Source organism: Mizuhopecten yessoensis, unplaced genomic scaffold (genome assembly GCF_002113885.1).
Source record: "Mizuhopecten yessoensis strain PY_sf001 unplaced genomic scaffold, ASM211388v2 scaffold1539, whole genome shotgun sequence".
NCBI classification, from domain to species: domain Eukaryota; kingdom Metazoa; phylum Mollusca; class Bivalvia; order Pectinida; family Pectinidae; genus Mizuhopecten; species Mizuhopecten yessoensis.
In genome coordinates, this window is record NW_018404097.1 from 1,824,571 (window position 1) to 1,849,023 (window position 24,453).

At 34.9% G+C, this 24,453-nt stretch overlaps 1 protein-coding gene across 1 annotated transcript; it reads right to left on the reverse strand.

Moving 5' to 3' along the window:
• Positions 1–16,483: 16,483 nt before the first annotated feature.
• On the reverse strand, positions 16,484–20,854 carry LOC110464979 (peptidoglycan recognition protein-like). Its single transcript, XM_021520516.1, has 4 exons — positions 20,658–20,854; positions 19,321–19,470; positions 18,593–18,793; positions 16,484–17,914 (listed from the first exon to the last, which is right to left on the reverse strand). The coding sequence occupies exons 1-4, from the start codon at positions 20,728–20,730 to the stop codon at positions 17,568–17,570; spliced, it is 771 nt and encodes a 256-aa protein (XP_021376191.1). The 5' UTR covers positions 20,731–20,854; the 3' UTR covers positions 16,484–17,567.
• Positions 20,855–24,453: the final 3,599 nt, after the last annotated feature.

Sequence of the window (24,453 nt, forward strand, 5' to 3'; positions counted from 1 at the left end):
ACATACACACCTGCACGCTTACACAGCACACATGGAGATACGTCCTTACATGACCTCAGCTGTTAATAGCCTAGGACGTCAAACAGAATAAAACAAAAAACAATCTCATCATTTATGTATATTAATATTTGCTTAGAAGGCAAATGTTGTTATGAGGCTATAACAACATTTGCTATTGTGAACATTTGCTATTGTGACGTCATCAATTTTATTGTCAACACTTGATTTGCTGTTCAAAAGCTGTTCGAAATAACGAAATAAAGCAAAACTACTCTATCAAATGTAAATGTAAATAATGAATGTTTAAAAGAATATTGTTATGGTCCTGTAACACACGTTTCTATTGCTATTGCTATTGCTATTACATAAAGCCCTATCGAACTTAGTCAAGTTTGTTATCAATAGCAATGTGTGTTATAGGACCATAACAACATTTTCTAAAACATTCATTGCTTAAATAACATGTATTGCTATCAATTTTGTAATACTTAGTATATACATCTACATAGAACATTGTGTATACCGGGAATATCACGCATCTGTCACACGGTACAATAACGGTATACACTTTGTATATCACATATAAAGTGTAACAGGAATAGAGTATCATTTTATATACCTGGTATATAACTTTTTGTTCATACCGTCAGTAAGTCTGAAATGATTTTATACACGTGTTACCGACAGTAAGCTAGGTATATTCATTGCACATCAGACCCTTACACAAGTACCACCCCGTCCCTATTCACGAAAACTGTTGATGCATCTAATTTACAGCAGCTAACACCTATAAAAACATTAAATGATGGCGGTGACCCGGATAACGTCTGATGTTTCCTCATCTGTCATACCAACCTCATCCTCCTCGTCTATCACATCTACTCCATCCGTCATCGTTATTACGAGGATGACTGATCGTGTACCGGCCTCCAGACAGCCACCTTGTATCAACAGTTTTTAAAGAAAAAGGAGCGGTATTCTTGTTTTATAGTTGTTGAAATGATAGCGTCATCCTGTCACAAAAGTATAAATGGAGGTAAAATAATATAATGTGAATTCTTTAAACCCATTTTAAAAATAATAAAAAGCTTTTTACATATGTGTAACGTATCACACATTTTTACAAAATATACACAAATTCATAAATATCGTGCTACATCAATAAAAAATGTCCAGTCACTAATTGGTTTGCGAGATACAAGAGTTTATATTAACACAAAGATTCCTAAAAATATGAGCAAGTTGAATTAAGAACGTCTTCCCCCATAGCTAAACATATTACTTGATTTGAGTATGTAAGATGTCACAGATCATTTCAAAATGTTAAATTTCCGGTATAATATTTCTGAAAATATCCCTCCTGGTCAAATAATAAAGTATCCCTTAGATCAGTATATAGATCACATTAACAGACGAAACGGACACGGACAGCTTTGGTTGTTGGTTGTTCACAAAAACAGCTCACAATGAACTTTGTTTCTCTGAAAAGTTAACTTAGCTTTCGTACTCTAACGGACAGACGTTGTATGACCCTGACACTTGTTTATGGGTCACAACGGGTCAAAAGCAGCTAGAAGGAAATTTGAAATGTCAAAATTGATGACAGGTTTTATTACTTGTGTCACTAAAAAATACAAAGGTGCAACAGAGGAGACTAAATGACACGTTACATTTATACTTGAGCAGCTTTGTCGGACTTGCCAACGTGAAAACTATAACCGTTAAATATGTATAAATCAAAACTGCAAAAGTTACTTCTATACATGTACAGTTAACAACTGGTGTGTATTACAGTTTCTCACGTCAACATGTACAATGGCGGACTCAAATTGGACTTGACCTTACAAAATAAAAAAAACCCATAAAGACGAAGCATGCCTACATCTGGTTAGCTGTTGAAGACCGTTTTGTTAATGTTTGTATTTGAAAAACGTAATTAGTATGGTTTACCGTCGTTTACTAGTAGACAATCTATATATAATGAAACTGGATGTGATTCTCTAGCCCATCGGAGATCCCGTCGAAAACTTCAATTATTTTTTTAAATCCGCAATAATATTGCTCTTACTATCTCAACACTCTACTCCCTTCCCTTGTCGATAACTCTCACTATAATCTTCGAAACGTTGAAAACTACAACCTACCTAACAACAGACTTGAATTATCTAACGTATCCTTTTTTCCCCCTCTACTGATAGACTGTGGAACCAGTTATCTACTAGTATACGACGTAGTGCCACGTTCTCATCATTTAGAAACGCCATTCAAGACGTAAACTTGCCTCTTGTACCAAATCCCAATTTTTATGGTGATAAGAAAAATAATAACCGTTGTAGTACTTTGAAAAGTGACCTGTTTCGTGTTAACCTTATTGATTACCAATGTTGTATACGTGGCTTCACTATTGAAGACACGCACCATTTCTTTTTTACCTGTGATAAATATAACGAACAAAGAATTAAGCTTTATCGTTAACTGAATATGCCACTTAATTTAAATCTACTTGTATTTGGAGATACATTTCTTAAGGAACAGGAAAACATAACGATATGCATGCATACTCAGCAATACATTCGTGACTCTAACATATTTTAGTAACCCCCTTCATCTTCCTCTCTCTCCCTCTCTCTCAATTGAACCATAATATCCACTCTCTCTATAAGAGGCAGATACTATATGTCATACATTAATAATGATGAGGATGTATGTATTATAATTACAGACTATTATCCCCCCTCTCCCCCCTCTCCCCCCCTTTCTCTCTCTGTCTCTCCCTTATAATTTCAATTTATAAATTAAAGCATTTAAAAATGAAATAGTGTATATATGCATATTAATTCTGCCATCTTGTTGTACTATTGTAAATATATGCTTGTAATTTGCTGGGAAAGGGCTTAATATAAGTTTGATAACTTGTGCCCAATCCATTTGCTTGGCAATAAAATATGTTTAAACTAAACTAAATTTTTTTTTATTAAAAAACGCAATTATTAAATGTGCGTGGAATAAGGTAAATATTGTTCGAATTCATTGCAGGCGGGAGATGTTTGATTCAATCACAAAACATTAAGCTGAGAATGCTTAAATCTTTCTGAAAAATAATGATTGGTAGATGTTTAACTCCATCAGAAATCATTGACGGGGTTAATTTCTCTCAGAAAAAGTTATCTGAAATTGTTTTTACTCTATTCAAAACCATTGGCCATTATAAGCAGAAACATTGGTCCGGGAATGTTTATTTTATCAGAAACATTGGTCCGGGAATGTTTATTTTATCAGAAACATTGGTAGGCGGATGTAGTATGTAGATAATAAAAGTAGTAAGATGATGTTTAATAGAATCAGAAAAAAATATTGGGAAGAGTTTTACTGTTTGAGAAACCATTAGCTGCAGGGGATGTGAATGTTTTAGTTTATGAAAGTATTTACCTGGGGATGACTTACTCTTTCAAAAAACATCGGTCGGAAAATGTTCATTGTATCAGAAAAAGCGACCAAGAATATTATTTAGTAGAAAACATTGGCCATGAATATTTTTAGAAATCCTCAACAGAGGGTGGGGGTTACTCTTCAGTGTATCAGAAGTCAACGTGGGGGTGTTACTCTTCAGTGTATCAGAAGTCAACGTGGGGGTGTTACTCTTCAGTGTATCAGAAGTCAACGTATACACTTACTGTTCTCTATAACTGTGATGCCCACATATATTGCTAATCCTAGGATACAATGAAATCATTACTGACGTATCAATCACGGACTGTAGCGCTTTTCTTTGGCAGCTTCTTAGGGGGAGTTGTTGAATTGTCTTTTAGATACGCATGATGAAAAGCTTGTCCGTTCTAACAATGTCAAGTGTCTCCTTCACGGCCCTTGTGTTCTATAGTGGAAACACTCAATATCAACGTCACTGAGTTAGTTACTGAGTGATGTAGATATCTTTGTAGTTAGTAAGTGACGCACAGATCACAATATATTTCAGAAATAGGTTTGATTGTTTGTAAAAAAAAATGGAACGTGACTATAATAATGTAAAATGTAGAATTGCAAGTTCACAATACTTAGTAAAGGCAAAACAATCGTTATCCGAAGCATATTTGAGACATCTATGTTACACAGGAGATACAGTTTACCGGTATTGTTATTACGGCTCCGATTTCTCTTAAACTGCATCGGAAATTCGATGTTAAGTGGACATGAGACAAGATACTTGTGGGTTTGAGGTACATGTCAGTGGTCACTGGACATGAGGTAAGATGTTTGTGAGCATTAGGTAAGGTGTCAGTGTGCATGGATATAAGGTGTCAGTGAACATGATGTAAGTTGTTAGTGTGCATGAGGTAAGGTGTTATTGGGCATGGGGTAAGGTGTTGGTGTTTATAAGCTAAGGTGTTAGTGGGCATGAGGTAATAATCTAACGCAATTCAACGTTTTGTAATAAAATGCACATAAACGACGACCAATTAAAATGAACAAAGACGGACAGGATAGACAGGATGACATACACTCATTTGAAAATTTTCCGTTCAAACGTTACAGGGATGTTTTGATATCTTTCAAGTCATGTTTGTTGGTTACTTTCGTGGATAAACACGTCAACAAAAAATCGTAGGAATTGCCGGCGGGTCGTCCTAAACTCGTTTGTTGATCCTTTGATAAAAAGACTCAAAGTTATTATAAGGTTTTAACATAGGTATGAATGAAGTGGATGGCACGTGCCTATGACACTCACAGCATGTTATGTAATGCACTTCCATTTGATAACCATTTATAGGTGCAAGTTCCACGACGCCGTTTACATAATTAATCTAAATAGGCAGAAATATGTGTATTCCATCAAAGCATACGAGCAGACAGGCACCTATATCAATTCTACAGCCAAACGTCAGGGATATACCCACTGTTTTACACTGATGAATCACCTGTGTATCGAAAATCTCATTGACCTGTTCAGATTTATGAGAAACCAAATATTACCTGCTTTTCGGTCCTACACGTACCTTACTTATTGGAAGGAGTCTCTTTTATCTTAGGTTATATGGATAACAAACCGGAAAGAGAATTTGTAGTCTAAAGCTATGCGAACAACAAACCGGAAGGAGTATTGTGGTCTGAAGTCATTTGTATAAAAAACAGGAAGTAGTATTGTGGTCTAAAGCTATGTGCACAACAAACCGGAAGGAGTGTATGTGGCCTGAAGCCATGTATACAACGAACCAGATAGATTGATTATGGTTTGATGGCCATCTATAGGATGGTCTATGGTCTGAGGTCAAGTCCACATTGAACCGGAATAGATTGTTTGTTGTCTGAGGTTATGTGTATAATGAACTGGAAGGGCTACATTTGGTCTGATGCCGTTTGTGCAACAACCGGAAGGAGTATATATGATCTTTAACCATATGTGCAACAAACTGGAAAGATCGTTTTTGGTTTGAGGCCATTTGTACAAGGAATACGAATACTTATATGTAGTCTGAAGTTATGTGTATAACTAACCGGAAGGACTAACGTTGGTCTGATGTCATTTATACAATGAACTGGAATGGGCTTATGAGGTCTGAGATCACTTGTAGGGTGATGATCTGTGGTCTGGGACAATGTATCTACAGACACAAACGGAAGGAAAGCCTACATAGACAAACGGAAGAAAAGCAGGGGTGTGTGATCATATGTGCAACCAACCAGAAAACGTTTATGTTTGTTTGACGTCCTAGCAACAGCCAGGGTCATATGAGGAAGGGCGGGTAGGGAGATACCGCCGGAAAGAGGAGTGATTAGAACAGAAAGAAGATTGAAAACGAAAAAGATTGCAGGTATTGCAATGGAGGCAGCAGATCAATTTTCGTTTCTTCAATGTCCTCTAAATTAAGGAGTGACAAGGAAGAAAAAACCCAATTCTGCAGGGCCCCGCCATGATTCGCCTCTTATGATCAGCATGCAGTGGGATACAGCAGGTGTTTTCTCGGTTTCTTCAATGTCCTCTAAACAGTAGACCAGGAAGAAAGCACCCCGATTCTGCAGGGTGTGGATAGGTGGTGACGGTTTACATTATATGTCTTTTACGACTATGCACTTTCCTCGAATTTGCTGAAGTTAAAAGGTCACTGTGGTCTTAGGTTCAATATCCAAGATTAATTCGGAACATCTATGACGTATCATTCCTCATTAAAGGTTCCGTACATTTGTAAAAGTCGTATCTATAATTCTACCAAATCGCTGCAAAACAAATTCGTTGCGTCTTTGTAAGATATAAGTCAAAACCGCCTACACTGGAAATAAATATGTATATGCATTTATATAATCTAGTCAGCCACAAAAACTATAATCCGACTTACAGCAAGCTGTGAAAATCTGACAAATATTCATCTGTTAACTGTATGCTGGTGAGAGGGCTGACGTAATTACATACGAATTAATGAGTATTTGTCGACACGCTAATTCACTTAACACCCCTGCCCAAAGGTGGCGCTTTATTACTCGGTTGGCTATTAATTTGTTTCCGTTCAGCATCTATATACCTACTGATGCCAGATGACTGGCTGTTATATAGCTTTAGAAAAATGTTGAAAAGGAGATTAAGTGCAGAGTGTGTGCTTTCGTATCAGCAGTTTTTATTCTCATCTCTTCTGTTTGAATTACAACAGTTCTATGGTTAAGTCGGATCCTGTATGCGCGGGAGACATGCAATTAGGCACATCCGGTTCTGCAAGACTGGTATGACGTACTTCCTGGTGAATTTATTTTAACAGTACCCTCACAAATTTCAGTAAAAAATAACTGCGATACAACAGTTCTAGTGTAGGAAGAGAGAGTACAGGGAATTGTACACCTGTGAATTGAAGGCAGTGAGCGCCAAGAGAGTGATACACACTTGTAGTAAAGAGATGTGATACATCAGTGAAGCAAGACATGAACGGCTCCCAGGGAGTGGTATATATGCCGTACAGGGCTCACGGAGATCGAAGTAGCCAGTAACAGCCCCCAGGGAGTTATACATGAAAGCATACAACGCCCATTGAGTGCAGTGCTAGGAAAAAGGCCAGAATGATTTTTTTAGTAAATCAACAGTGACCGTCAAAGGAGGTCAAATAAATTTATATTAACAAACATGAAAGCCCTTAAGCTCAGCACGCTTCTGACTAAAGAGCAGCACATTTAAGGAACTCGCATCTTAAATGTCACATAATAGTTTCAAAAGGTTGTGATGATATTGAAGCTACAGGACGATATTTCTGTCAGTTGTTTTAGTCTGACGCTACAAAAAACTCCACACAGGACAGATAATTGATATTTCTGTCAGTTTTTGAGTCTGACGCTACCGAAAACACATTATAGGGCAGATACATGTAATTTATATTTCTGTATTTTGCTCCCGTCTGAAGCTACATGTAATTGTTTTTTTGTATTTTCCCCGTCTGACTACACGTAGAAACATCACCACATTCACATTTTGGTCTTATTTAATTTTTAGCTATACACCTAAATCGAACTTTCTCTCTACTACAATGTAGCGTCTGCGAAGCGAACCCCGACACCACGTTAACGTACCTAGATTGGTAGACAAGATTTCACTAATCAAGATTATTAAGAAGACTTGCATGGAAACAAATGTAAGACTTGTATCGAAAGTAGGTTATCAGTACCAGGATCGGTTTACATCACCTGTTATGGGTGTGTGTGGAAATACCAAACGTTAATAACGGAAAAACCGCCAGAGTAAATACATGTAGTTAAACATAGAATAGACAGACCAAATGATAAACAAATCAAGTCGTAGATACGGACTAACACGTTACTAAGGAGTACTTATATGTATGTACGGATTATCGAATCCTATCTAATTAACATATAGAGGATCTGTCATAAGTTTCCCTTCATATTAGATTTATGATACAAGTTTTGGATTTTTCAGTTTTGCGAGCCTCTGACGAGCAAAAATGAAAAATCCAAAACGAGTATCATAAATATAATATGAAGGGAAACGAATGACAGATTCTTTTCTTATATAATACAAAATAAACTATATAATTGTGATATTAAACGAATATTCTGTACTTGACCGCCTCTGAAACGATGAAAATTGCTTCCGCTTCACAATGACGTGACGTCACCTTGATTGCTCTAATTCGATTAATATTGTAACGTCATTTCCGGAGTGATATTACACACGTTACATAAACATGACAGATCCTCTATTTATGTGATGGCTTTATGACACTGCATAACATGGTGTTCATATGATAAATTCAAATACATTATTTGCGAATTAATAACAACTATATTCTGATTACGTAAGATGATGATTTAAGTTAAACGGTACCACCAGCGTGAAGAAAAGCTCCATTCCGGATATTATCGAATTGGAGTATTCTCTCTTTTATATTGAAATAAATGAAGCAAGCAAAACAGTTTTGTCTGGCTTAGAGTAGCTTCACCTGTCAGGCTTTGCATATTTCAATACTCTGTCACAGCATGCTAGTCACAACTACTTGTATTTATTAGGTAAACAAATACTCATCTCATTGATACATTTAATAAAAAAATGAATAAACTTTACTTAAAGTAAGTTCTTTTTCAATCATTAACGTGTGAAACATCCATATTTATCTTTTGTGTAAAGAACACGAACATTCAATAAAACAGATAGCTACCCATATAACCTTATAAGGTAGCTAGGGTACTTAAAACGAGGCTTAGGCTTCATTAGTTTTAGAACAAATGTACGTGATTTGAGACAACCATGTCTTAATATTCTGTTCAAATAAATTTCCACCAAGATTACTCTAAAACCATTTTAAAGGTAGCGAGAACATACACCATTTATGCTCTAGTTACATATAACCTTGACGTATTTAGAAATTTGTGTACACTAAAGATATCTCGCACGATAAAAATGCTATTCTTTATATATTGTGTCGGAAGAACTTAAATAAAAAATGTTCAAGATGAAATATTTGTATATAAAAAAGCACGAAAAAATGAATGTGAAACAAGTATTTTGTATACCGCTATTGAATGTTTTTAGGATATCATATTGACAATGAAAGTACGTTTGAGATGCTGTTCTGTCTAGGGTTCTTCTACAGCTCAGTAGAAGAGGTGAAAAGGTATATGATTGTTTCGGACGTTTTTTAGACGAAATGATACACCCAAAATATCTGTTTGGAAAATTGAGAAGTATATAATTACGCAAAACCTACTCTACTTTAACTATAATAATAGGAGATGATGACGAGGTATTAGTCGGTGTAAGTCCCGGAGTATCAATAACGCCGATACATCGCTACCATTGTAGGTGCTGATACGTGATACTAGTTTAGTGGTCTGCCTACTACCATTATCGTAAATTCTGACTAAAATACGACCCCTTTCTTAAAAGTTTATTAGAATAACTTGATACACATCCGCATGCATTGTGAAGGATTCAAACACAAAGCGTTTGTAATTTTAAAAGAATCATTTGAATGATATAATGCCTTAGATTTAAGTGAGAGTAAACAGAGCTACCCCCCTTGCTACATTCGGCTTGATAATTTATAAACTCACAGTCGTACGAGCTACCTCCCCTCTCACACAGAGTGATAGTTTTAACTAAGACAATTCGTGTGATTTCAAGATTACAGGGAAGTCAAGCAGAAAAAGAATATTGGTAAATGGGTCTATAATACTTTCAAACGTTAACCATTGCAATCAAGTGTTTAAAAAACCCTTCTCATTACAATACAGTTCTGTATTAGCGTGTCGTTACAACGTAGTGGTTTATTAGCTTATCATTATACTGTAGTGTTTGTTGTATAAGCCTATCATTACAATGCAGTGTTGTATAAGCTTATCATTAGAATGTAGTGTTGTATTAGCTTATCATTACAATGTAGTGTTGTATTAGCTTATTATTACAATGTAGTGTTGTATCAGCTTATTATTACAATGTAGTGTTGTATAAGCTTATTATTACAATGTAGTGTTGTATCAGCTTATCATTACAATGTAGTGTTGTATCAGCTTATTATTACAATGGAGTGTTGTATCAGCTTATCATTACAATGTAGTGTTGTATAAGCTTATCATTAAAAATACAGTGTTGAATTACTTATCACTACAATGCAGTGTTATATTTTCTTATCGTGACAATGTAGTGTTGTATTATCTTATCATTACAATGTAGTGTTGTATCAGCTTATTATTTCAATGTAGTGTTCTATTAGCTTATCATTACAATGTAGTGTTGTATCAGCTTATTATTACAATGTAGTGTTGTATTAGCTTATTATTACAATGTAGTGTTGTATAAGCTTATTATTACAATGTAGTGTTGTATTAGCTTATTAAAAATACAGTGTTGAATTACTTATCACTACAATGCAGTGTTACATTTTCTTATCGTGACAATGTAGTGTTGTATTATCTTATCATTACAATGTAGTGTTATATTATCTTATCGTTACAATGTAATGCTGTATCAGCTTATCACTACAATGTAGTGTTGTATCAGCTTATTATTACAATGGAGTGTTGTATCAGCTTATTATTACAATGTAGTGTTGTATCAGCTTATTATTACAATGTAGTGTTGTATAAGCTTATTATTACAATGTAGTGTTGTATCAGCTTATTATTACAATGGAGTGTTGTATCAGCTTATCCTTACAATGTAGTGTTGTATTAGCTTATTAATACAATGTAGTGTTGTATTAGCTTATCACTACAATGTAGAGGTGTATTATCTTATCATTACAATGAAGTGTTATATTATCTTAATATTACAATGTAGTGTTGTATCAGCTTATCACTACAATGTAGTGTTGTATTATCTTATCATTACAATGTAGTGTTATATTATCTTATCGTTACAATGTAATGCTGTATCAGCTTATCACTACAATGTAGTGTTGTATTATCTTATCATTATTACAATGTAGTGTTGTATTAGCTTATTATTACAATGTAGTGTTGTATTAGCTTATCACTACAATGTAGTGTTGTATTATCTTATCATTACAATGAAGTGTTATATTATCTTATTATTACAATGTAGTGTTGTATCAGCTTATCACTACAATTTAGTGTTGTATCAGCTTATTATTACAATGTAGTGTTGGATCAGCTTATCACTACAATGTAGTGTTGTATTAGCTTATCACTACAATTTAGTGTTGTATTAGCTTATCATTACAATGTAGTGTTGTATAAGCTTATTATTACAATGTAGTGTTGTATTAGCTTATTATTACAATGTAGTGTTGTATTAGCTTATTATTACAATGTAGTGTTGTATTAGCTTATCATTAAAAATACAGTGTTGAAATACTTATCACTACAATGCAGTGTTATATTTTCTTATCGTGACACTGTAGTGTTGTATTATCCTATCATTACAATGTAGTGTTATATTATCTTATCGTTACAATGTAATGCTGTATTAGCTTATCACTACAATTTAGTGTTGTATTAGCTTATCGTTACAATGTAGTGTTGTATCAGCTTATCGTTACAATGTAGTGTTGTATCAGCTTATCGTTACAATGAAATGATGTTTTGCTGACCATTACAATGTAGTGTTGTAAAGTCAATTCGTCACCCAGTTTAATTACTTTGACACAGTTACTTGTTATTACTTCCAAATATGAGACACTGTCTTCAGGCAAGGTCTAAAAATACCTACTGTGGTCAACGTGCATAACACCTTACTGATACCCATCCTAAACATCAGTTTTGTATGGAGTCGGGAGACGGAATCGGGATTCTCTGTGGTTCTACTGAACGTTTTCAGCTCCAGACAACTTGAAGGAAAGACACTTGGATGAACTTCCCTTCAAGTCCATCAAAGACTATAACTAAACAGTATCTGTATCCCCATTACTCTCCAAAAATGAGTCCAGGGAATTTGGGGGACTGTACAAAACGTGTACTTGTCCTCACACTACAATGCATTGTATTTGACGAAGAAACATAGAGTGTGCAAGTCTAACATTATCTTTTGTCTATTTTAACGCTGCTTCGTCTGAACAATTGTGAAGTCACCGATCACGTAAATCGCTCTGTTAGGCACTAAGCCAATTACGCCGTAGAAAAGGAACTGCCTTACCAAACAGAATTCATACATTGCTAGAGAAATGTCAGAGGAAGAATTACTAAATGAATCAAAATCACCAGAGCCAGATGATGTTAACCCGAAAGTACTGAAGGAAACAGTGTATATCTTAAAGACACCTTTTTGTAAAAATCGTAAATAGTGTACTTGAAACAAGAGAGCTTCCTGATAGCTCGGAGGAGGTTCACATAACAGCAACACGGCAAAAGGAGCACGGATATACTAGGAAACTAAACTCCAGTAAATGTGAAAGCCGTAAACTGTGGAAAGTAACTGTTATTATGTAAATTAGACATCAGAATAGATTTGCTAAAGGACGTTATTTACTGGAGCCTTAACAATTTGACAGAGGTTATCGATCAGAAACAATCTAAGCAGTTTGTTTTAAACTCATGAAAGCATGCGCATTGACACCGTCCCTGTTTACGACTCATAGGTAAATTAAAGTCACACGGGTTATCACAGCAAATAAAAAATAGATGCTACATATTGGTTTCAATAAAAAGGATCAGCACGAAGAAAACGATGAAATGGATAAAGTGTAGCGAGTTGGAATTTCACAGGGAAGCGTTTTAGGGCCGTTGTTTTATGTTATTTATATATATTTTTCTTTTGTTTTTGGAAGTTTATATTTGTTAAGGACTGAGTTTTTATTTGTTATTTTTATATTAATGACCTACCAGGAACAATCAACGCAGCAACATATTAATTAATCCAGGCGATGACTTGGATTGGTTTAAAAAATGGTAAGATAACTGGCTATTGGAATTCCTACCGGACGAATATAAAATTCAGAAAGAATATCAGAAATGCTGATCTACGTTAACATAAAATAAAGGAAATAAGGTTGTTGAAGTCACATTACTAAGAACATAGCAAAAAAGGTCCTCGGGGTTAGAAAGGACACTACTCACGATGTGATCAACAAAGAAAATAGAACAATGGAAGCTATCTGAAAAAAGTAAATATGTTCAGACAATGTAACATGTTGTATTTTTTACGATAAATCTTTAAAAGGCACACTTTAAACACAGGGCCTTCGTATAGAATTCATATACAATAGTTAAACGAATAAAATAGTGTTTAGAGAAGAGCAATGAGGAATGAAAGATGTCAGCTATGAAAACAGACAGGTGATTCTAACCTAATCGACACTTAACCATAGGATCAGTTTGGTTTGTTTGTGTTTTACGCCCTATTAACAGCTATGGTCATTTAGGGACATGCCAGGTTTTGTTAATGGAGGAAAGCCGAAATGCCCGGAGAAATAACCACCGACCCGCAACCACAACGCGAGAACCCCCATCTACCACCCTACAGTAGGGTCAACGCACGACCAAGGTAGGACAATAAGGAGAGTGAACTCTCCATTGTATCATGGAACATCGGAAAGGGACTAGTTGGCAAACTGGGTGACGATGATTTTGTACAAATTTTATCAAAACATGATGTCATTTGTTTATCCGAATGCTGGATCACGAGCACGGATAATGACGTTATTGAGTTACCCGGATATTGCAAACACATATACCATAGAACGACGGGTGAAGGCGGTGGAATGGTAAATTTTTATAAAATGCACATGGAGAAAAAAAATACAATTGGTAGAGAATATATACGATTGTATACTTTGGTTAGAAATCAGCCTTAATGATCAACCATTATATTTGTGCTTTTGTTATTTTCCACCAGAAAATAGTATTTTTTACCATGACATGATAAGATTTAAACAATAACTGGTTGATTACAAGTGGCCTCTGGCAAATCCCATAAAACCCGCTAGGGTTTTATGGTAGATTTGCCAGAGGCCGCTTGTAATTATATTACCAATAATTACATCCAGACAACCAGTTATTTTTTATATTTACATATTTTTCTTTTTTAAGACATATTCCTACAAAAAACATTTGCCCTGCCTCAAAATACATTTCAGGCGGCCATTTTGTTTGTTTACATAATCCTACACCTGAAACAGGCAGTTGTAATTATAGTCGAGCAGTTGTAATTATAGCCTATATAATTACAACTGCCCTCTCACACTGTTGTAATGGGACGGCGCGGGAGCAAATGTAAATCTATAAACATAATGGTAATCTATACGTATTAGGAGATCTTAATGCCAGAACTGGAACGAGGTCTGACTACATTGTCAATGACGGTCTCGGTTAAACTATGGTGGACACTATGGAAGCCTTTGATTATAATAACGATACAGCAATATGCACTCGTAGTAATATGGACAAACAGGTAAATTCATACGGGAGGCGATTATTAACATTATGCAAAACGACAAATCTACGTATAGTAAATGGTCGCCATGCAGGCGACTTAAATGGAAGCTTTACATTTTTGAACAACATTGGGACTAGTCTTGGCTTTTGCTCTTGATTGTAGTTACCTAAATGTGAATGATGAAGATAAAACGCTAAGTACAAGAAATGTTCCAAAAACAGTCAAATGGAACCGTAATAATGTTGATATTATATCCACTGGCCTAAATGAAATAGTCACGGATCTAATGAGTACGTGTGATATGCCTGTTTGTGTAGAAAAAAAATGTATTGATATAAATGGTGTCGTGTTACCTAATTGTGATGTGAAAGTTACGAATTGCAAAAAGAAATATAATAATAAGCCAAAGAAAGACGACAAATCGTGGTTTGATGACGAATGTTAAAATAGATATATGGAGTACAAGATTGCCTTATTTGAATTCAATATTAACAAGTCCGCTGATAATCATGTAATCTTAGTAAGGAAGAAAAAATCGTACAAAAAAATGGAATATAAACTTAAGAGACAATACTTACGCCAAGAAGGTGATATGGTGGAGTATCTTAGAAAGTCTAACCCTAAGAAATTTTATAAATATTTCTCTAGGAGTCGCAGTACTAGCACTCGATCGAATATTGGTATTAACGAGTTCTTAGCATATTTTAAAACATTAAGTGGCGATGACAATAATGCACCTTACGATGATCTTGAAGACACACTGGATAACTCAAATATCTCGGTATTCGAAAAACTGGATGAACCATTTACTATAGACGAAATTCGCACTGTTATACTGAATTTGAAAAGAGACAAGAGTTACAGTGAAGATAACATTTTAAACGAATTATTTATAGATTGCGAGGAAATTATGTTGCCATGTATAATCAAACTTTTAACCAAAAAAAATCAAGTTTTTCCCCTGATGTATGGTCACGTGGCAGTATAGTTCCAATACACAAGAAATGTGATGTAAACTTTGTTGGCAATTATAGAGGTATAACGTCCATATTAAACAAGAGACTGCTCAAATGGGATAAAGAACATTCGATTATCACAGATGCCCAATTTATTTTTAAAGTGGGAACTTCAACTGTTGATGCAATTTTTGTTTTACAATCGCTGATTAATAGAACTTTAAAGAAAAGGAAGAGATTATACTGCTGTTTTGTAGACTACAAAAAAAGCATTTTATCTTATTGACAGAAGTAAACTTTGGTATAAACTAATAAAGCATGGATTGGTAAAGTACTTAGAATTATAACATCATTGTACGAAAATGTCAAATCGTGTGTAAAATATAATGGTTGTATATCAGCGTATTCAACAAGAAGATCGGTCTTTTTCAAGGGGAAGTACTCTCACCGATTCTGTGTAGTCTTTTTGTGAATGATTGTGAAATGCATTTTATAAATCAAAACTGTTCATCTGTCGAGTTAGGAATGATATCCATATTTTTGCTAATGGATGCTGATGACTCCGTCTTAATTGCAGAATAACCTCAAGAACTAAAACATATGCTAGATACATTGTTATTATACAATATGGAATGGAAACTCACACTGAATATCGGAAAGTATTAAGTAGTAATATTTAGAAATGGAGGGATTGTGCGAAATGAAGCAAAATGGTACTATGACAATAATGCATTGCAACAAGTGAATGAGTTTAACTATCTGGGCATGCTTTTTAACTTCAATGGAAAATTCAGTAAAACGCAACAACATGCTGCCGAAAAAGGACGAAAGGCATATTTTGCTTTATATAACAAAATTAGAAACCACAATTTCAACACTCAAACGTTATGTTCAGTGTTTGATACGTATATTAGCAGTGTAATAGGATATGCGAGTGAAATTTGGGGTTTTCACAGAGCGTTGGAAGTTGAAAAAGTACATACCTGTTTTTGTAATAATATTTTAGGTGTTGGTAAGAAATCATGTAATGACTTGGTATATTTTGAATTAGGCAGGCTTCCGATGCATGTTGCAAGAAAATTGAAAATATTGAAATACTGGATCAAAGTCAAAGACTCCGACAATTGTATACTCAAAGCATGTTACGAACAAAGAAATCTAGATAATGATGACTGGATTATGAAAATAAGACAAAAACTGAATTTACTAGGTTTGGGGTATTTATGGAACAGCAACTATGATAGTAAGGTTATGTATAAAATTATAGAACACACATTTTATGATATTCATACTCAAGAAATATTGTCAAATATAAGAAATTCGTCCAAAGGATCATTGTATCAACACTTGGTAGACAACTTTGATTTACAATTTTATTTAAGAAAACTTATTGACAAACTATATAAGAAAAATATCTCCCGTATTCGATTATCATCACATAACCTTAAGATAGAAAGTGGGAGATATACGAATACTGCTAGGACCGAAAGGTTATGTGAACTATGTGATCTCAATGATATAGAGGACGAATTTCACTTTATTTTGAAGTGTCCATTTTATTGCAACATACGCTCTAAATACTTAAAGCCATACTATTATCGTAAACCAAGTGTGTTTAAACTTATACAATTACTTGTGTAAATAATGTTAAAGAACTAAACAATCTAGGAAAATTCATACATTTCGCATTTAAGCAACGTTCTCGAGTATCATAGTCCTATATATATATGTGTGTCTGGCATGTATTACTCTCCTTATTACATGTATATGTTCAATTGCATGAATGCTATGTATGTAATTGTTATATAATAACTGTATTGTACACACGTAATTTGTCTTATAAGCCGAAATGGCTTACAGAATAAAAGAATTGAATTGAGATTATCAGACGCCTTAACCACTCGACCACTGCGGCCCCTAAACAATGGAGACTTCAAGGATAGATATAAGTACCACATGCAGGATATGAAACAGCTGCTACAGCGTTTTAATTCTAAACAACAACAAAATAACAACTTGTGACGTCATTGATGTATTAGAGAGCGTGGTTTACTATCTTATTCTCTTGCTTTCCTCGAATACAAAGTTTACATAAACAATATAGTCAGAAACAATTAACATACACACATGAACTATAGAAAGAAAATCAACGCGAAGTCACAATGCAACGACAGTTTATCTAGTGTGCTATAACGTCATAATGGTGATATTGCGTTTTAATGGAAGTACACAAAATTAAGGTATTTTGTCCAAAAGCTTCAACAAGAAGCGTTACAAGACACGGACTGTAATCACGTGAGTTTAGGACATCCTGGACCATGGAGATGGAAGTGTGTCCAGGATGACATATTCTTGTACAGAGCGTTTCCAGGACAGTCGGTGTCGCGCACGTCTCTGTGTCCGAACAGGCTGTAGTCTGTCCTTAGTCGTGCGATCTCGACACCACACGTGATCAAACGTTTGACGGCGGACAATGCTGCTGCATTTGGTAGCATGTCGTTGAAATCTCCGATCATAGACGCCGCCAAACTCACGTCGTTACATCCGAGGGTATGTGATCCTACTGTCTTCCAGCCACGCCCCTCATAAACGTGACCGTCCTCACCTACCAGGAAACTGTAAGCGATGTCCGACCAATCTGGAAATGTATACAGACATGCATTACTAGCAAGAAGTGCATACACATATTTCTAGAGGTCGCTGAAACTTTATTCAACCGGACTTGTTAATGATATAAAATACAAGCAGTTTGTATCAAATACCAAACGTAGAACATTATATATAATGTCCTTGTTGTAGTGAAACATGATCATTTGTTTACCCGCGATTATCACGTGGCATGATGAGGAAGTAAGAGAGAAACATGATTAATTAAATTAACCCATATCCCTTCCAGAAGTATAATAATAGTACGTAACATTATCTCATATCAAGCCTATACGTCCTTGCTGTCGTCTGCTTCACTAACACGAAGTGTCTGATGAAAGTCCGATTAATATTTGAAATATGTTAAAACTAGATACACTATTCAAGAGTAGTAAGATATATAAGCTGTTTGTTTGATGCTATATCAATTGAAACATCGATCTTAAGAAATATTTCCAAAACGTCGATATTCAAATAAAGTATTTTGAGTACGGCAATACTTGTGTCCTTATGATTTAATAGAAGATGTTATCTCTTCTACAGAACGTCACATAGTTGGAAATGCGTTACATGTACACGGATGCACAAAACACAATGAAACACCACGGACTTAGAGAGCACTAACAGCTGATATAACGGGTGTCTTTGTGGCTCGTCAGATGATACTTACGTCTATCGTTCATGTGGAAGTTCTGGATGCCTTTGACGATGCTGATACATTTGTCGGAAGACGTACAGTTTTTGGTGTCCGTGTGGTGAATAAAGAAGTCCCCAACCGGTGTTTTTAGGGGAAGCACCTTTACAGGACGACGGGCTCCCCAAGAGTCACGTGATATTATCATTACGTCCTTGCACTCCTTTGTGTCACGAACTTGAAGAAATGAATAACAAATTAAAACACCATAGCGTGACATAAAAAAGTCAGGAAGTTATGGATACACTGCAAAAGTAGCATTCAGTTTATAATATGCTCGAAAGGATAACTTTGTGAAAACAAAAACAGGGGATTCTCAATCGATCCTAGCCGGAAGTACAGCCGTGGAGGTGTGACATCTAACATGTCATTTTAGAAATATTGATATTGTGTATTGTATAAGTAAGTAATATAAAAAAAAAAACACTCGACCTAAATGCAGTATATGTATCTAATTTAGTGATATGATATATCTTTCCACTTTAGAAGAATCTTTATTGGCTGATAACTAATGCCTCATTAAATAATGCGTTGCGTTTGTATCATGAATAAAGAAACGCATACGTGACCCAAGAATCATGACGCTATCAGGACTTAAGTCAAAATCTGTATGTCTATTTTGATCAGTGCCACAACAACATACACATGTACATGCGCATATATTGAAAATGTTTATTTTTTAACTCAATTAACGATGAACTTACTCGTGATGGTCTTCGTGCAACACCTGGTCGTGACTGGACCTGCGCACTTATTGCTGAAGTACGACCCGGTACAGTACAGACTGTCATTCTGACAAACCCCTCCTAGTGCCGCGCACGTGTCGTTGTCACGAGGACCAGTTATCAGATAATCTGAAAAGATAATTCGATTGTGTAAGAAGTAAAAAAATATAACAGTTAACAGGGTTAATAATGTACATATGTGTGTGTTTGAAGACAAAAACAAAATAGAAAGAAAGCAAAACTTTAAAAACACCTGCTTTGAAATTGTGGATATCACGGTATAAACATATTACCTACTTATGATATCTATAAAATCAAACAGGTGTTTTCAAAGTTTATTTGATAACTGTAACCGATTCAAATTTGCATAAATATCCATCTACATCCCTTAACTATTGTCTGTTAGATGACTAGAATGTGTAACTAACAGGGAAGACATCGGACACCTGTGTTATGTGACAATCTATTGAGTCTGGGTATGGGGGTATTGTGTTGATGTATTCATACGTATAACTCCGTGAATACCATACAGTGAGTCTGTGTATATACACCTAAACATGTGTATCATAACGCGTTCCTGTGCTGTGTAAGGGTCCTTTAACTGACATAAACTAAAAGTAGAATGAAAACATTTGTGTCGATCTTCTTTTTTAAAAGGAGCTGTATACTTGTAACCCCACTGATTTTTCTTCGCGATTCCACGAACCATTTATACATGCAACATATATGAACTAGGAAATGTGTGTTTCACTAAATGTTGAATACTCGTTGGTTATTTTGTACAAAATGTTAAGTTCAAAATCATAATTGCATTCTATTATTAGTAAGCCTCTTGCAAGTATCCATTGAAAATATAACGTTTCAAACCCATTTTCACAAGAGACAAATCCTTACGTTTATGGAGATAAACTTTCCGTTTACAATTCAAGTTTGTATTGCATAGACAGATTGTATACGAGGCTAAAAACAATATGTGTGTTTCAGGTAACATGCAAAAAAAAAAGGGTAGGTCGGTAGACAAATCATTTATTGAATTTAGTTTCTTACTTTCATGCATCAATATTATGCTTTATATCAAATTTAACAAAGCGTTTCTCCACCTGTAATTGCTATTAAGTTATCAGGAACGGGGCCATGCGCACAGAATAGGAAACAATTAAATGAATGACTGTGAACTTAACCTGGGTAATAAACTAATGTGGGATACAAGTAGGTGATAACATGTTCAGGGGTCGACAAGAAAATCTAGAAAGGTAGGAATACCTGAAACACACATAATTTTTCGGAAAAAATATATAATCCAAATGTATACAAACCAGCCGGAATACTGAGACAGGCGGGAGACAGAACCAGCACCACCAACCAACCAGTCCTGATAGCCTCCTTCATACTTAAACTTCTGTACTTATAAAACCTTCTTCACTGCTTTCATCATTTCGAGAACTGTTTACCCTTACAGCAATGCACTTTTCAAATTTTATTTAGTTCATAACTTCCGGGTCTATTTAAAACCCCACTCGCACAGCCGGAAAATTTCTACCGTAACTTCCTGGTTACATCCCTACGACGATTTGTCACTGTAACACAACAGCATGTAACTACACACCTAATACATATCCATTGTACCAGAGGCTTAGTCACCGAACAAAATGTGTTGATATCGCCCAAAATCTTATATTTGTAACAAGATCGTTTGGCTTCCTTATTGCTGCATGCAAGTACGACTAGCTTCAAAGTCAACTGCTATCTTCACGGTACTCTGACCTTCAAGGTAGTTCAATATTCAGAACACTTTAAATCGGCATGTATGATATTGCTGTCATATACATACCTGTGACTGTATATCTAAATTAAAAGTGTTGAGTCCTGTATCTACCTTATGTGTTTGTCTCGGTTTTGTCTGTTCATGTCACGAACTCACCTGAATCCATTAAATTAATGTCGTTTTACTGCTAAAACGACTTCGGAAATGTTTAAAACCTAAAAGGACAAACTATTTCATTGGTTTCAATATAGAATAGCGTCAATTAGGAACTTCTAATATTAAAATGAATAACACATAGGGGTAAAGGAATGCGATAAATGTAACTTATGAAAAGAGGAGGTTGAATCTTAAGCACATCTTTAAGGAAATAGAAAAAAACCCACTAAAAACAACAAGACAACACAGGAATTTATACAGAACCGTTATTTGAAATCAGCAACGGTCGTACTATGGCAAAATAAGAAACAAAGAACAAATTTACATGGATACCTTTGAAAAAGTACAAGGAGAATACAGTGTATGACCAAGAGTTCCGGAAAGGGACGTTTATTGGTCGTTTGTTCATCGACGACTCCTGCAATGTTAAATCTACGTCAAATACTATGAACTGTCACTGTACTGTTTTCTTTGAGATTATGTTGACAACCATAAAACTTATCAGTTATGACATAAACGTGCTTCCTTGGGGAAAACTGTTACTAACAAGAAAGGGAAAGTCCATGATAAGAAACTCGAAATCGTCAAGTTAATCGTGTCAGGTACAGCTTTAGTAGAAGAAAGCCGTCATTCTGGATATGTTGTAGTGATTGACGAAAGCGGTCGATAAATCTTTGATTTTAAGTTTGTTCGGGAGGGTATATACGTTTGACGTGGTCAACATATTTCAGTATTTAATGACAGCACATTGTCGATATAACTGAATGGGAAATTAAAGCATGTGACAATGGTATGTTATTAGTAATGATAAGTTCTTAAATAAATTCAAACTCATATAAAAGGGCATGGTTACATTATACTGGGTAATCTTGCCACGGAACTTAACAAAGAACATTTCATCCTCAGTACACTGTAGTATTTCATTCTGATCTTTGTCGTGTTTGTCACAAAATATGCTCCAACATGATTAAGAGACATTTATTTATATCGTCTTTAGTGTTTTGAAGAGAAGTCTGCATAGTGAGGTTTGGTATGAGGTGTAGGCATGCCACGAAGAGTAGAAAAGTCAAATGTTTCTATTGAAGAACATTTCTGATGAGAGAGTGTTCAAAATTAATCGATAGATCTTTTGAGTTTTTTTTAGAACCACAATCCAGTAATTTCATTTTAAAGAAAATAGGAAAATTTGAGATTTAAAAATAATGGATTGTTATCTAAGTAAATACAGATTTCAAACAGTTCTCGCTTGTAACATACAGTAACCTTTACATTGCTGCTTATACATGTATGAGTGCTATGTGTGTTCAAATTTCTGTTTACATATATATTGTATTGAAGCGGAATTAGACAAATGATAAAAAAACAGAATAACCAACCTTTGGGCATTCTAGGCTTGATGTCTATAAATATGCAAAACGTTGAGACAAATCATACATACCCTTCATAAACTGAGAGAGAATATGTATTGTTTTCAAATTAAAAGTAATTGCATCTGATTCAGCCATAAATTCTCTATTTTAAGACCCATTCGAGTTAATGAAACATGACATATGTGCCTTTACCTATTATTGAAAGAGCATGATATTTTTTAACTTCATGAAATATACCGATATTAACGTCATTTTGGAAGTAAAGAAAACCCATTATATTCAATTAAGAAAAAGATGTATTGCATCAACTCAGCATTCGATGTTTGTCCCTACCTGTCTGCTGACGTAAGTTCCAATAACATTGATAAGTGTCGTCTTGGTGATTCCATCCAAAAACAGCACACATACCTTCTTATATGAGACATCTGTAACGGAATATGGCACAAAACACTAAGTGCTCAGAGAACAGAGAAAACTGAACTGTCAATATTGGTTAATGCAAATATTTAAATAGATCAAAATGTGAAATCAACGCGCCAGTTGTGAGCTCACTATCCGATGACGTTTGTTTGCTTGTTGGCACTTGTGAAAGCATAGGTGTTGATTGAGATGATATTAGTCATCCTCTTGGTCAAACCATGCTGGAACATGTGACACGCAAAACAAATCAAAAACTGAAAATAGACTATCCCAATTCATATTACTGACATCTTAATCCAAACCGAAAATGACAAAAATGGTACAGTATGTTATCTCAACTACTGGTAGTGGCCAAGTCATGTAGGCGTGGACACTCTTATTATATAACCTCGACAAAATGGCGATGAAAAAAGAAAAAAAATGTATTAATACCCTTTGGATCGTTTAAATAATGAAAAAATTAAATTAACCTTAAAAATGTATCGTCAATCTTTCGTATAAGATTATACATGGAGAAATCGAAATTACAGCAAGACAAAAAAAATCCAAACTGCTCCTCAATCATTGTATAGAAAAACAAGAACCATTAATATGGCTGAAAAGCTTTCTGATATAGGTTTTAATGTCTTTTAAAAGATAGACAATACTATAAGTTAATCAGCTAATTCAGTTGTTTTATGCCTTAACTGTCAACACTCAAAACAATTTCCCTGGTGTGTTACCTACAAGAGGAACTGTTTCAAGAAGCTGCATCAATCAAAATATCACGAGATGAGATTTCTGCTATCGTGGCTTTTCCTTCTCTTATTTCAAGATATAAGAACCTAAAATATTCACCACAATGCGTGACACACACAGAAGAAATAGGCTGGAAGCCTTTGCTTGTGTCATTTTAAATAAATGTTGTAGGTAAGGGTATATTTTTTAATTTTTCATTTAAAATAGCTTCAAGGTTAGCGAATGTTTTGTTGTGTATACATGTTCAATGCAGAAACCATATTCTAATGAATAAACCATTAACGAATACTGCTAGAGAGATTAACTAACAGTTATTTTATGCATTAAATAACAGTACAAATCAAAAACAAATATCTTTGAAAGTGCTTTTCAGATTTTTCGATATGTTTTCAAAGCAAAGTCCGCGATGTAATTGTTTTACAAATCTGTAATAATCTTTAGGTTTATCTTGCTTTACGCTTAATGTGTATAAGCAATCAAGTAATAACGACCCTTTCGAGACTATTTGACCCTGCCACAAGACACAAATCACAACCTACAACAAAGAGACAAGCAGTCACCATGAAGCATTATTACACCATACAAATAAAAACAAAACAATCGTACAACCTAATTCTGTCAGCGAGCATGCATTTGATCCCAGACGGCAAGCTCATCTTGTGA